General features: G+C 38.5%; 1 protein-coding gene across 7 annotated transcripts in view; it reads left to right on the plus strand.

The window, feature by feature from the left end:
• top2b (DNA topoisomerase II beta) overlaps positions 1 to 15,566 on the plus strand; it is a 31,999-nt gene that overhangs the window by 14,235 nt on the left and 2,198 nt on the right. For all 7 annotated transcript variants that reach the window (XM_072675384.1, XM_072675385.1, XM_072675386.1 and 4 more), the window contains 25 exons: positions 381 to 482; positions 1,213 to 1,350; positions 1,570 to 1,708; positions 2,216 to 2,373; positions 3,520 to 3,645; positions 3,785 to 3,895; positions 4,017 to 4,122; positions 4,228 to 4,337; positions 5,230 to 5,322; positions 5,572 to 5,686; positions 5,965 to 6,086; positions 6,272 to 6,420; positions 6,608 to 6,839; positions 7,064 to 7,198; positions 7,646 to 7,846; positions 8,584 to 8,779; positions 9,119 to 9,210; positions 9,850 to 10,005; positions 10,446 to 10,529; positions 10,776 to 10,973; positions 11,640 to 11,799; positions 12,000 to 12,167; positions 13,014 to 13,203; positions 13,606 to 13,694; positions 14,026 to 14,121. In XM_072675384.1, coding sequence (XP_072531485.1) covers positions 381 to 482; positions 1,213 to 1,350; positions 1,570 to 1,708; positions 2,216 to 2,373; positions 3,520 to 3,645; positions 3,785 to 3,895; positions 4,017 to 4,122; positions 4,228 to 4,337; positions 5,230 to 5,322; positions 5,572 to 5,686; positions 5,965 to 6,086; positions 6,272 to 6,420; positions 6,608 to 6,839; positions 7,064 to 7,198; positions 7,646 to 7,846; positions 8,584 to 8,779; positions 9,119 to 9,210; positions 9,850 to 10,005; positions 10,446 to 10,529; positions 10,776 to 10,973; positions 11,640 to 11,799; positions 12,000 to 12,167; positions 13,014 to 13,203; positions 13,606 to 13,694; positions 14,026 to 14,121 — 3,466 coding nt within the window. The remainder of the gene's footprint in view (positions 1 to 380; positions 483 to 1,212; positions 1,351 to 1,569; positions 1,709 to 2,215; positions 2,374 to 3,519; positions 3,646 to 3,784; positions 3,896 to 4,016; positions 4,123 to 4,227; positions 4,338 to 5,229; positions 5,323 to 5,571; positions 5,687 to 5,964; positions 6,087 to 6,271; positions 6,421 to 6,607; positions 6,840 to 7,063; positions 7,199 to 7,645; positions 7,847 to 8,583; positions 8,780 to 9,118; positions 9,211 to 9,849; positions 10,006 to 10,445; positions 10,530 to 10,775; positions 10,974 to 11,639; positions 11,800 to 11,999; positions 12,168 to 13,013; positions 13,204 to 13,605; positions 13,695 to 14,025; positions 14,122 to 15,566) is intronic.

Here is a 15,566-nt window from a genome sequence, read left to right on the forward strand (position 1 = left end):
TATTAGTCCAATTGGCCTAGCAGTGTCAGTCAGTTACACTAATACAGCAATGAAGTGGATATGGTGTGAACACAGTTACATCCAAAAACACCTGGCCACAGACACTGCTGGCAGGGTTGTTAACCTCGCTTGTATCATAATAATAGCCTTTCAACAAGCAGCTGGCTGCATTTTTATGCAAACTACTAGTTCCAGAAATTAGAAGGAGGTGTTTTTTTTTTTTTTTTTTAGATGTTACTGACAGTTTAACCGTTACAAGTCATATTCAGGTGCTCTTATATTAATGCTCAGACCGTGACGATTGTCATGTGTTCTGGTCACTAGATGGTGCTGAAGCTACCTCTAAAGTTTCAATTCATGTGAACTTTTGCCTCTCTCAGGGTGGCAGGCACATTGATTACGTTGTGGACCAAATTGTGGCGAAACTGATCGAGGTGGTGAAGAAGAAGAATAAAGCCGGCGTCTCAGTGAAACCATTTCAGGTTTGATGGGGAACGCTGGGTCAACAAAGATGCTGAAACATACATTTCACAATTTATAGCACAGTTTATGTAAATATCACATTTCTTTACAGTGACTGTTATTGTAAAATAATTAGGTATGTCCTAATTAGGTATGTCCTCGACTATTACAAATGCACACAATTTGTCATTTACGAGACTTGTAGATACATCAGTTGCATAAAATGATAACACTAATTGGCCTTTTCATTTAAGATAAGATAAGATAACATAGTCCTTTATTAGTCCCACAGTGGGGAAATTCACAGTGTCAGGTTTTACTATAAAGAATTATCTTATATAATATATATATATATATATAATTATATCTTATTTATATATTTTTTAAACTTCTTATTGATATTTTATTTGAGCTGTATTGTGTTCACTGAGGGTGTTTCTGCCTGTCAACAAACATTTATGTAAATATGTATACAAAAACTGAACTGAACATCTGCTTAAGTGCCCAGCATACACTTCCCTAAAATATAGTAATTTAGTCAGTAAGCTGTGACCTGACCAAAGCACCCCTCACTGTGTGAGGTAAAGACTAAAACGCTAAAATTCAAGCATTTGATGACAGAACACTATGTTTTGGTTTATTGTCATGTTATCCCCTCCTTTAAGCATTCATATTCTAATTGATGTGTCTCATTTTAATACCCCAGTGAAGCTACAGCTCCATAACCAAATCAGGGCTTTTTTATTTCAGGTGAAGAACCACATCTGGGTGTTTGTAAATGCTCTTATTGAGAACCCGACATTTGATTCTCAGACCAAGGAGAACATGACACTTCAGACCAAAAGCTTTGGCTCTAAATGTGCTCTCTCTGAAAAATTCATACGAGCGGTAAGAGTAGTGCTCTGCATATTTTTGTGTTTTCACTGCTATAAGAAACATGACTGTCTTGATTATTAGTTTGCTCCACTTATAAAATTGGAAAGTTATTGTTTTTACCCTCTAGTATTTTGTTCACCTGTGCATTGTTAATGCTGTTAAAATATTAAATTTTTACCATGCAAAGTTCAAACGATGAAAGTATCAAGCAGGTCTCTTATTTCCATTCAGGCCACTAACTGCGGCATTGTGGAGAGCATTCTGAACTGGGTGAAGTTCAAGGCTCAGACACAGCTGAATAAAAAGTGCTCTTCGGTCAAACACAGCAAGATCAAAGGCATCCCAAAACTTGATGATGCCAACGATGCTGGTAGGTTCAGACAGCTTAGAAGCTCCTCTTGAATCATCTCTCATCTGTCATGCCTTGTATATAAGAGATCACACAGTGTTTATGCCAAGGGCAAGAGTGCTGATAGACAGGGCTGGATGATTTGTCGTTTTTCTATTGAAATCTTGATTTGAAAATAAAATTCTTTATAAGTTCATGTCCCTGTTAATCATCATCCAGCATATGATTGAATATGTGAAAAAACATAATTCTTGTTGCTATTGCAACGTCTGTCAAATTGCCATGACATCTTAAATGTGTCCAGTCACTATGCACCAGCTGCCAGAAAAAAATAATTATTAATGTCATGCTTCATCTTTCATCTTCACACTCCACCACCCCACCTATCATTGAGCAAGTCCATCACTAGCATCACGTTGCAATATTCTTATTTAATATTGAATTATTTCTATTTTATGTTATAGCTTTACATGACATGAAAATGAGTTTTAAAAATGAAAGTTTGACGTTCTTGTCTCTTATTGTAAGGTGGAAAACACTCGTCCGAGTGCACACTGATTCTGACTGAAGGAGACTCGGCCAAATCCTTGGCTGTTTCGGGACTGGGTGTGATTGGACGAGACCGCTACGGTGTCTTCCCCTTGAGAGGCAAAATCCTCAACGTTCGAGAAGCCACACACAAACAGGTGAGCTCCGAGGCCCTGGAGGATTATAGATACCTGCTTCTCAATTTTTTTTTTTTTTAGATATGATAGAAATTTCCCCTGCCCCTCCCTTTGCTGCAGTTACAGCCTCTTCTTTTCTGTAAAGGCTTTGAGCTAGCTGTTACTAGGGATATCACCATTCCCTGAAATTTGGTAGTCAGGACCCATGCCATACATACAATCATTTTGATACCATAAGAAAAAATAAACCAAACCAAATCAAATTTATGGTGGCATAACATTTCTATTGTGGTGCCCAGCAAACAGGCAACCTGTTAAAAACAAGAAGAGCACCGACCTGGTTCCTAGTGTCTTAAGTCCAGTGGCATATAACCATGAAGTGCCATCTAGCGCTCATTATGTCAACAACAGCTTTCAAGTATAAAGAATCAGCAGTGTTTTTACCACCAAACGGAACTGCACTATAAATATATGAAACCAACACAGTGCTTCTAATGTTAAAAATCCACAAAGTTTGCTGCACATACAGCGTGCCAATATCACAGGTTATGAGCCATTTCAGCTTTAGCCTAAACAAGCGAATGTTTGCCTTACTGAATGCAATTCACAAACAACAACGGTAAAATTTCAGGTTATGAGTCGCAGCGGACCAGCTGCCTCACCTGCACTTACTGACGCACATTACAGCGTTCATCTTCTCCCTTTTGCATCAGATGTTGGCTACACATGCAGAGTTATAATTCTGCCCACGGCAGATGATGCAGTCTCACGTACCTTTGATATTGTAGAAAACCAATACGCCATATTTTTTTTAATTTTGATATCGACTTGGCACTAAAGTAATGGTTCTTGTGACATCACTAGTTAAAACATTGCTGTAAGGGTTTCGTTGCATTCAGCCAAAAGACCATTCTTGTGATCAGTAATGTTGGATGTATAGTTCTCAGCAAATTCAGCTAATTGTCAAGGTATTAAATATATTTTGATAAATTCATTCGGCTTGATGAGTGAGAGATGTTTCAGAGCATCCTGTTTAATTATAAAAAGCTGTGGTTGTGCAATTGAACACTTTTAGACACATAATGTATCTGTGACAGCATAATGTCACGCTTTCAGGGATTTTGACGTTCACATACATGGCATGGATATTTTCTCTTCTATTTGTAGATCATGGAGAATGCAGAAATCAACAACATTATTAAGATTGTGGGCTTGCAGTACAAGAAGAGCTATGATGACCCGGAGTCACTTAAATCTCTACGCTATGGCAAGATCATGATCATGACTGATCAGGTGGGTTATATTTTTTGGCATTTTAAGTTGCTTTTCTTTTTTTCTTTATGCAAAAGCAAATGCATTTTCAACCTGTATCTCTGTTATAAAACACAAAGCTTTCTTTGCTGTAGTAATCATGCTATTTTGGTGTTCTTAGGATCAAGACGGTTCCCACATTAAGGGGCTGCTTATCAACTTCTTCCATCATAACTGGCCTTCCCTGTTGAAACACACGTTTTTGGAGGAGTTCATCACCCCTATCGTCAAAGTATGAACCTCAGCCTGTCATTTGAAACACACCCCATTCCACATACATGATTGCAATGGCTAAAATAAGTGTTGTACATTTAATGGTTCTTTTTGTCAAATAACGATTACTCTGTGCACAGGCCAGCAAGAACAAACAGGAAATTCCCTTTTACAGCATTCCAGAATTTGAAGAGTGGAAGAAACAAACAGAGAATTACAAAACATGGCACATAAAGTACTACAAAGGTTTGTTTTTTTCAGTAAATATAAAAGAAAATGTTGAAATGGCAGTCGCTTGGCTGTTCCAGATCTATACATAATTGTGTTGAATGTGTGGGTGTGATTCTGTAGGTTTGGGTACCAGCACAAGCAAAGAAGCAAAGGAGTACTTTGCTGACATGGAGAGGCATCGGATTATGTTCAAGTATGGAGGCACAGAGGATGATGCTGCCATTACTTTGGTTAGTATTTATATTAATGTTTAAAAGCTTCTATTTCACTCATTTACTCACATTTAGCACACAAGCAGCATGCGGATAAAGTGGCCTTGCAAGTAGGGATGTCCTTATCTAAACCTGTTCAGGATCACATTTTAGTAAATCGATTCTGTGACAGCATATTAAAAACCAAGAGAAATAAACAGGGTACTGATTAACATGCTTCTTACAGTTTGGATAAAAGGATAATGTAATCTGTTGACAACAAAACTAATTGTATGTATATGCCGACATGCATATATTAAAAGTAAAATCATTTTGCTGCAGTGTTTTAATGTAAGATTCTTATCAAAATCATTAATTAGACACTCGGATTGGATTATGTATGAGTATAAAACACATTTTAAAAAGGGAGGCACAGCAGAGGTTGTGCTAAAGTAGGTTTGCATAGCTTGTCTAAATTTAATTAATTTTACATGGTAATGGTAATGCCACAGCCTTCCATGACCTGGAGTCAGAGAAAGCACATTTGGCCTCACTCACTTTGGGTAGGTAGGATACCCCCCTGTTTACTCTGTGGTGATGCCAGTCAGTCGCTTCAGTAAGCACCTGCTAATCTTCGCCCTTACAGCACTGGTGGCATTGTGTGATTAAGTGGGCGTTCTGGCTACAATGTGGGAACTGAATATTGGTTTTACTAGCAGAAATAGTAGAGTAATATATCTGTATACTCTATAGTACTCTATAATACTATATAGTATAATATAGTATAGCCTATAAAAAACGCCAATACCATGTCTGCATCAGCCTTATAATAAAGTGTCTATTCATGTAATAAAGGGTCTAATTAATTAATAATATGTAAGCCTAATCAGAGCTGTGGGGTACTAGTGTCTCTCCTTTCTCTTCTGTGCAGGCCTTCAGCAAGAAAAAGACAGATGACAGAAAAGAATGGCTGACTAATTTCATGGAAGACAGACGCCAGAGAAGGATGCACGGGCTGCCTGAGGTGAGGCACATTCAGATTTACATTCAACAGTCAATTGCCTTTATTGTACCTATACTAAATGGATGACTGGGAGAAAATGACATTCACAAGTGTGAAGAATAATATCTAAAGCACTTTCAGTGAGCACAAGACACAGCAAGTTTGTAATAACCAGGGTATTGATACTGTTGCTTGTTTTTTTAAACACTGCCTTTAAGGTTACTGAAAATATACTCATTTTGTGAACAAACTGTAATTTTCATGTTGCAGCAATTCCTCTATGGCACCTCAACACGCCACTTGTCCTACAATGACTTCATCAACAAAGAGCTGATTCTCTTTTCCAACTCCGACAATGAGAGATCCATTCCGTCCCTTGTTGATGGTGGGTCTCCTGTGTTTTATGGATGTTTTTTTTAGCAGTTTAGTTTTAGACATTTTGACATTTGATTTCTGCTCTTCCTGTGATTACACTGCTGTTCTGCCTTTGGCAGAAGAAATTGACCTTTTTATTAAGTTTCCATCAACTTAGATATAGATATATTTTGTGTGCATGTATTTTCGAATCAGAATTCAGAATAATAGATTTAATAATAATACAGTCTACTAATATGCAATTTACTACAATTTCAGGTGTAACTTGTTCTGTTTATCTGTGTGCAGGTCTAAAGCCAGGTCAAAGAAAGGTGCTGTTTACCTGTATGAAGAGAAATGATAAGAGGGAGGTGAAGGTGGCTCAGTTGGCTGGCTCAGTAGCAGAGATGTCAGCGTACCATCATGGCGAGGTGAGCTGTGTTTGAAACAAAACATCTGATGTTAATAACATTAATTGTGATCTAGACATGTGAAGAAGTGGTTAGATTATTTTACTCTACAGTAAACAGTTTACAGTATGTTGTAGAATCTGTTGATTTTATGAGCTTTACAAAAACTCAACAGCTGAATTACTGATTATATTTTCTGTCTACAGCAAGCTCTGATGATGACTATTGTGAACTTGGCCCAAAACTTTGTGGGCAGCAACAACATAAACATCCTGCAGCCCCTTGGTCAGTTTGGAACACGTATTAATGGAGGCAAAGACGCAGCTAGCCCTCGTTACATTTTCACCATGCTCAGGTCAGTCAGTCTCTGCACATTTGTGTGTCTGTATATGTGTGTTTGTGTGTGTGTGCTTACTATAGTCTACATACAGTCTACAATATAATTACAGTTGTTACAGACACATAGTTGCACTGATGCATATGGATTTAAAAGGAAACTTTAATGACCGCTCTCTTTCTCTCTCTCTCTCATTTTCCTTTAGCCCACTAGCCAAACTGCTTTTCCCCGCTGTAGACTCAAACTTGCTGAAGTTCCTTTATGATGACAACCAGAAGGTGGAGCCGGAGTGGTACATACCCATCATCCCCATGGTGCTGGTCAACGGGGCTGAGGGTATTGGTACTGGATGGGCCTGCAAGATCTCCAATTATGACCCACGAGAAATTGTCAACAACATCAACCGCATGCTTGACCACCAGGACCCTTTGCCTATGGTAAAAGCCTCAGTTAACATTTTACTATATGCGTCCAAAAGTTTATAGACATTTGCTCTTTCAAAATTGCCAATGGTAAAAGCCTGCTGTGTTTCCAAACTGACAATTTGCTGGCTGTTTTACACAGCTTAGTAATGTATCCCTTACCTTTAATGTACAAGGTGGATTGCTGTTTGGTGTACCAACTGTGAATATTCTGTCATTTTCTGTTTGTCCTTGCTCAGCTGCCCAGCTATAAGAATTTCAAAGGAGTAATTCATGAACTGGGGCAGAACCAGTATATGGTCAGTGGTGAGATCTCTGTTCTGGATAAGAACACCGTTGAAATCACAGAGCTTCCGATTCGCACTTGGACTCAGGTATGAACAGGTGTTTTATTCCGTCAGAGCAGTTAATTAGCAACATTTCTCTCACAGTGATGATGTTGTAGCAAAAGACTTGTTTTGTGTGATAAATGTAAATGTTCACGTAATGTACATAGCAGCTACTGTATTTAAATAATGTAGAAAAATAAATGTCTACATTTTTGTTTTGCTTTGGACATCACTAATATGGATCATTGTAGTCACGTGTTTATAAATGTTAAGAGCTGGTAGATTTGTGTTGAGAAGTCTTTTTGACTGTTTATGTGAAAATCACATTTTATGTAAACTCCCCCCCCACATTCAAGTTGTTCTATTAGACTATAACTAGATTGTTTCAATAATCTGTTGGTCAAAAGAAGTTTTAGAAAAATCAACTGATTTATAGCTAGTTAATATCATATTGACATCAAGCTTTTGACCACCTGTTTTTTTTTAATGCAGGCGTATAAGGAATCAGTGTTGGAGCCCATGTTGCAGGGCACAGAGAAGACTCCAGCGCTTATCACAGACTATAAGGAGTACCACACAGATGCCACAGTGAAGTTTGTGGTCCGCATGACTGAGGAAAAGCTTGCCCAGGCTGAGGCAGCAGGTCTTCACAAAGTCTTTAAACTGCAGTCTTCTCTCACCTGCAACTCAATGGTGAGAGCATCCTCAAGCTAATGAGTTAAGCTAGATGCTAAGCTAAGATGCATTGCTGTTTTAATGGAGGATTGCTTTCAGTTACTGAAGGAGTGCTATTTTAAGCTATCTTAAAATGTCATATTCATTTTTATGTATTAATTTGAGGCATTTACTTACACAATATCTGGTTTCCCAGCGATAAGTTAAACCTTACTCGTCTACTGGGAAGCCTGTGTATGTGGCACACCCATTTCACAGTAAAACAAGCTGGTAATTCTTTAATCATTACCAGTTATTTGATGATTAGTGTTACAAATATATGTGTAAACCTCACCTTTAGCATGAAAATAATCAGAAAACCATTTTATGAATGGAGCTAAAGTATGAAAAATGCAAAGAAGTAGCTACACCCCGATGCTACAGTTTTTATATTTTTATGTGTTTAAGGTGTGACAGTTCAGAGACAGTAGTCTGTCAGTAAAGCACTGTTAAACTACAGCTATTACATTTAAAGCATGGTCTTAAATTTATATTTAACTTGAGGAAGCCTGCAGATGCACTGTTTGTGGGAAGCGTTCAAGTCAAGTGGAAATAATGCCTTTAAAATTTGTTTTGGCATGGACTTATTGACTCATCTGTACTACACTCTCTGTGCTGTGAGTCTTTTTAGTCTGGAATAAGTTTTCTCAAAGTCTGAAAGTTAAAGTGTCCTTTCTATCTCTCTCTTTCTTTGTCTATGTGGCTTTGTGCTCTAGGTGCTGTTTGATCACATGGGCTGTCTGAAGCGGTACGAGTCTGTGCAGGATATTCTGAAGGAGTTCTTTGAGCTGCGTTTGCACTATTACAAGCTGAGGAAGGACTGGCTCGTCGGCAGCCTGGGCGCAGAGTCAGCAAAACTCTCCAACCAAGCACGATTTGTACTGGAGAAGATTGAAGGAAAGATTTCAATTGGTGAGAGGAATGGCATATTTTTGTTAATTTAGAAGTACTGTTATAGTATATAGCAGAATTTAAAGACCTGTTTTTTATTTAGCGTTTTCCTGTGTCGAGTGCCTCTGATAGGGATTGAGATTAATAGACCTAAATCCCATTTTGGTGCAGAGTTAAAATGGTTTGATGTGCCCACACTTTAAGCTTCCCTCGCACAAGCCTTGGAGTGCTTTTCAAAGCCATTATAGATGTTTGTCTCACCTACTCAGAACAATCGTGTCAAACTAACACTGTTTTGCAGCAGTACAGAGCACATATGATTTGCACACTGTAAGTTTAAACAATTTGAATTCATTTTAGAAAACAAGAGTAAGAGAGAACTGATCCGGATGCTGGTGCAGAGGGGCTATGAATCTGACCCAGTGGCAGCTTGGAACAAAGCCCAGGAGAAGGTAAACAATTAAAAAAAAAACACAAACTGTATATCCATATGCTAAATGACCAATTGTTAACAGACACCCCTTCTAATGGATGCATTCAGCTACTTTAAGTTGCTGACATATATGTGTAAATGCACACACAAGGCTCGTTTAGTCGAGCTAGAAAAGTTTTGCAAATAGAAAAGGACTCTGTAGAGCAGATGAACATGAACCTACTGGCATGCCTACTGCCAGGTGAAGGCTGGAAAAGTATAAAGTCCCCCAGGATTGAGCTGTGGAACATTGGAGTAGAGGGTATGCAGAAGACGTCACAGGTGTCAGGAGTCACTGCAGCCACACCCACTGAGTGGCAGCATTAGTGTTGAGTGTGAATGCCGCTAAACACAATATCATGAAAGAACTGTTTTGCGATTGACTGTACAAACAGATTCAGCATGAAGTCAGAGCTGTCCTTACAGACTGATGAAAGCTGAGGAGAGGAGAAACAAATGGATTTCTGCAATTCGCAAAAACAGAAAGAAACCTCCAATTTCATGTGCTAATCCATTTTACAATGAAATTCATTCAGGCCATACACATGTTCCGGATGTGGATTGCTTATGATACATTAGGTAAGAAAAAACTCATTTTTCTGTTCCTTCCCTTTCACAGGCATTGGAAGAAGAGGATCGTGATGGCAATGAGAGTGATAGCTCAGTAGACTCTGGCTCCTCATCAGGGCCCAACTTTAACTACATCCTCAACATGCCTCTCTGGTGCTTGACTAAGGAGAAAGTGGATGAGCTTCTCAAACAGAGAGATCTGAAGGTATATCACTGCAGAAAATGTATCAGATGTCTTGGTCACAGATTAATATTTCTATTTATAATAAATGATTTTGTACAATGCTTATAATTGAAAGATGTGTTGAGATTTGACATGTTGCACTGTCCTAGCCCATGGCACAGCACATATCACACATGAATCAAGGTTTATCAGAAGTGTATAATTCATTAAAAGAGAATTTAAAGAAAGAAAAAGAATATTGACATTATGATTAGGATGGAAGATAGGGACCCAGAGTATTTAGCAGAACCATGGAGGGCTGTGACGAATGAAGACTGCATATGTAGCTTTTTTACTGCAACTGTACCTAGTATTCCAGATTTTTATATGGTGCAAAACTGTTAAGAGTAAAGAGTTTGTTAAATGTCATTTGTTTCAATATGGAACTAAAAAGATGTTCTTGTATGTTCGTGTATCTCCAGAAAGGCGAACTGAATGAATTGCAGATGAAATGTTCAGAAGATCTGTGGAGAGAAGACCTGGCTGTCTTTATTGAGGAACTGGACGTGAGTGCTCACACCACTTTTTCTGTGCTTCACAACTGTTTGTGTCATAAATAGTGTGATAAGCTTGATGACAAGTATTGATGTTGATGACAAATAATGCTTCAGACCAGAACAGTTCATTAAACAATTCATGATATTATTATATGTAATAGGAAATATTTGACACTGCCTTTCATCATATATATATATATGTATATATGACATGTGTATGTATAAAAAACATTTGCCTGTTTCCCCATGTTGCAGCGGGTAGAGGAGCAGGAGCGAGAAAATGCCAGCCAGGGTAAGGGTGTGAAGCTGGTCAAAGGAAAGGTTGGCAAGCCGAAAGTGAAGAAGATTCACCTTGAGGAAACAATGCCCTCTCCCTTCGGCCGCAGAGTGGAGCCCCAAATCACACTGGCAATGAAGGCTGATGCTTCAAAGAAGATGACTAAAAAAAAGAAGGTGAGGTCTTTGGAATAGGGGAGCACCCGTAGCCATGCAGTAAAGCACAATTTAATGAAAAAGTTGTTCCAGATATTTGTGGAAAACCATTAACCCTTTAAAACTGCAGGCTTGAGTTTTAGTTATTAATTTAAAACATATTATTTACAGTAACAGCTACACTATATGTTTGAATGTTTGTAGACACCCCTTCTAATGAATGCAGTCAGCTACTTGAAGTAGCTTGTCTAGTCCTTGTAGTACTTGTGTAGTGACAATAGCCATTAGAGTAGGACTATCTGGAGCAGATAAATATGAACCTGTTGGTTCTGTGCCTAATGCTAGGCATTGAACTGTGGAGCAGTGAAGCTGTGTTCTCTGGAATGATGGTGCTCCATCCAATATTAATTAATAATCATGCCACATTCACACCTAACAACTCTTTACCGCAGAAAGCAATCAGATTCTCACAACAATGCTCCAAAATCTAGTAGCCTTTTTCCCAGAGACTTATAGAAATAATGGATGAGCTGGTGTCCCAATACTTTGGTTCATGGTGTATGAATTATTTAGTAATATTAATTAAGTTTTATTCATTAATTCATTCTTAAAACTTATGTAATTATAAGAGGTTTTATACTGCTGTACATTTTATTGCCTGTGCTGAGGTATAAATGTGTCTTTCAGAGTGATGCAGACCTGGCAGTAAAGATGGAGTTTGATGATGATGGTCCGGTGGACTCTAATGGTGCTACAGGAGACAATTCTCTCATCTCTCCGTCTGGTCTGCCAAACCCTGGAGCCAAACCCAAAACGCCACGTGTCAAGAAAGAAAAAAAGGAACCTGGTAAATAGTAAAAGCATTTCTTAGTGCAGAGCAGCCTACCATCTATACCACTATTAGTGTTACTATCCTGCACTGCTCATTTTTATTTTATTTTATTATTTTCATTTTGATTCATTCAGAAGCATAAATTGCAGAATCATACAAGAAGACCCAATAACTGGGGAGACGATTGATGGATATTTGTAATGCTCTACTTTCAGGTACTCCCAGACAGAGAAAGACTCCAGGCTCAGCGAAAAGCTCAGCCAAAAAGGCCAAAAAGAGGAACCCCTGGTCAGACGATGAAGAAGAAAAATCGGACAGTGACCTGGAAGAAATCAGTGAGCAGCCAGTCATTCCCAGAGACACAGCGTCGAGAAGAGCCTCAGGTGTGTTTACATTGCAAGCTTTATTTTTTTTTTTTTTTACTCACATCTGATGTTTCTGCCTTTACGGTTCACAAGGAAATTGTTTGTAAGGGTCTGATATCTGTACTCATAGTGATTAGTTACTTTCATATCATTCTGATCTGACCGTTCTCCTTTAAATTGCATGGTTACAAATCTGAACTCTGGTTTAGGAGCGTTTTTACCAGTGTTTGGAAATATTCAGATGTTAGTTTAAAAATTTAATTTTAGTTTATTAGTCAAGACATGTTTGATAGCTTGTTTCTTTAGTTTTGCACTGGAGCAGTGAGGCTAACATGTTTGGTTTCTTCTGTAGTTTTGCACTGGAACTACGAAGCTGGATCTGTTTGGTTAACAGACTTTTAACATAGCCTCATCTTAAGTGGCAAATGTAAAAAAGCTAATTTAATACACTAGATATCTTGACTGATCAACTGTGTTGATCAACCATACCTTTTTAGGCAAAAAATGGGATTTGTTCCACTGATACCACCTTGATTAGTAGCGCCACTGCAACCTGATGTCATATACCAAAAGCATTTGAAGCACATAAGTCATTACATGCCATTACATTACATTTTGCTGTGTTGAGTTTAGCTCTGTTTCTGGCTGAATAAACCACAGTATGATGTAAGCTCAGTGCAACAGGAGCGCCAGTACATTGTCCAAACCCACACAGCCCTCTATTGTTTAACTGTTGGTTTATCTCTGAAACATAATGATAGGTTAAAGACCAGTCTTCATATAAAGTTGTTTTTCTCATATTTGCTTATTCTTCTCTAACTTACTACAGCATGGAAATGACTCACTGTTCTGTTCTTCTCATAGCTGTGAAGGCAAAGTACACCTTTGATTTCTCAGAAGAGGAAGATGATGATGATGGTGATGAAGAACAAGAGAACGATGCACCAGCTTCTCCAGTCCACTCGTACAAAGACAGCTTTCCTACTACACAGAACAACAATGATGATGTAGACGATGATGACGATATATTCCCTCCAAAACCGAAGTTGACCTCGTATGTGCTTCATCAGTTGTTACTTATTTTCATACTTATGTTGAGATCATCGCATATGTAGAAGGAGAATGTATGACTGTACGAGGGAGAGATATCTGAGGGTTCAGATTGGGGGGGGGGGCTGGAGTTCACCTGGCTTCTGCTTTGAGCTACAAAGCCAGACCCCTTTTGATAAGTGGAGCTAGGACTGAGGAATATGAGTTATGGAGGGGAGGGGACAGGGTGGTTGTGTGGTGTGAAAACTTTGTCATGGACACTGAAGGTAGAGATGGGATGTTATATAGGATGTTATATTGGGAGGAGGAGGGATTTCAGGCATGTTCCTACTCCCAAAGGTCATGCAACGCACTGACTGTTTTGATGATGCTTGCGCGAGAACTGACACATAATCTCGTTCTACAGTTCAGCGCCAGAACCCAAGAAGAAGAAAGAGACAGAGAGTGTATTCTCCTCGTCCAAACCAGCCTACTCTGAGAAAAGCAGTGACAGTGGTATGTTTGTGATGTACTTATACCAACTAATATATCTAATATTTAATATTAAGGTCGCTGTAAATCATTTAAACAATTGCTATGTTTTTTATGTATTAGAAATAGGTTAAGAATCTAAGAATGTCTGGGGTCACCTACAAATAATAATAATCTACAAAACGTATCTGGAATCATCTAGAAATAATTTTTGAATATCTCAAATGTCAGATATGTGGTGTATTTTTGGCTGGGTTTAAGATAAGTCAAACTGAGTTGATACAGTGACCCTGCATCATTTTCAGCATGTTGTTTTAATAGAAACAACATCTGTGTGTAACTGTGTTTCCTTTAGAAGCAAAGTCAGACAGTGATGAAGATGATAGAGGTCCAGTATTCTCATCCTTCTCCAGCAGCTCAGCGTTTGAGAAACCTTCTCCAGCTAAGAAAGGTACCACGACACCAGCAACAAGGGATTCCCTCCTCACACACTGGTCAACACCTCTTTTAATTGATGCACTCAGCTACTTTATGTTGCATGCATTGCTGACACAGATGTGCAGATACACACGCACACACAGCTTGTCTAGTCCCTGTGGATTGCAATAGAATAGGATAAACATGAACTTACTGGCCTCCCAGCATTGAGCTGTGGAGCAGTGGAACTGTGTTCTCTGGAATGATGGTTGGTGCTCCATCCAATACTTCTGGAATGAGTTGGGGATGAGGTGGGTGATCAGCCAACATCTTGGCTTGACTTGTGCATCTTGACAATGCTCTTGTTGCTGAATGCAATCAAATCCTAACAGCAATGCTACAGAATCTAGTAGAAAGCCTTTCCTGGACAGTAGAGACAGATACTTTAACAAAAGCAGGATAAACTCTTTGTAATACCCTTGATTTCAGAAGAAACAATGAATTAATAGGTCCCAATATTTTGTGCATATAGTGTACTTTTCTGCATAGGAACAATTTGCAGTGGTACTTTAAGAAGTAAAGTTGTATCAACTTCACTTCTCATGAAAAACCAGGTATCTCCACAACAATAACATATAATAAATATAATGCAATGGTGCAATAATGTAGTAATAAAGTTGTCTGTTGGTGTACTCTTTGTAAAAATGCTACATAAATCATAATGTATGTATGTTGCATTTAACACATTAAGTCTTAAGTAACTTTTGTGACGCTTTATTTGAAGTTTGAAATATGTGTATATGTATAATGTGTGTATATACAGTCATGCCCGAAAGTATTCATACCCCTGGCAAAGTTTGACTTAAATTTACTTTTATTTAACCAGAAGTTATATTTTTGCCTTGAAACGACACAGGCATCTCCCAGGAGATAACACGATGATGTACAAGAGGCATCATTGTGGGAAAAAGTATTTCTCAGCTTTTATACACATTTGAACAAAAAGTGGCATGTCCAAAATTATTCATACCCTTTGAAAACTGTCACAGTATATGGGAAAATCCAAAGTTCTATACCATTCCAAATAGTCCAAGCTGTTTTAAAGCATCCTAATTACCCTGATTCATTGGGAACAGCTGTTTTAATCAACTCAACAGGAGAAAAACAGCAGCTCTCTGCAGTTGGTTTGTGGACAGTCATGGCTAAGACAAAGGAGCTCACTAAGGACCTGCGGCTGTGCATTGTGGCCGCTCACAAGTCAGGAAAGGGCTATAAAGCCATATCAAAATGTTTTCAAGTTCCAGTGGCTACAGTGCAAAGTATTATTAAAAAATACAAGAAGTTCCGCACTGTGGAAAATCTCAGAAGATGTGGTCGGAAGCCAAAAGTGACACCTGTGCTGGCCAGGAGAATAGTGAGAGAGGTGAAGAAAAATCCAAGGATCACCACCAAGGCCATCCTGGTGAATCTGGACTCTGC

This window comes from Salminus brasiliensis, chromosome 3 (genome assembly GCF_030463535.1).
Source record: "Salminus brasiliensis chromosome 3, fSalBra1.hap2, whole genome shotgun sequence".
Classification (NCBI taxonomy): domain Eukaryota; kingdom Metazoa; phylum Chordata; class Actinopteri; order Characiformes; family Bryconidae; genus Salminus; species Salminus brasiliensis.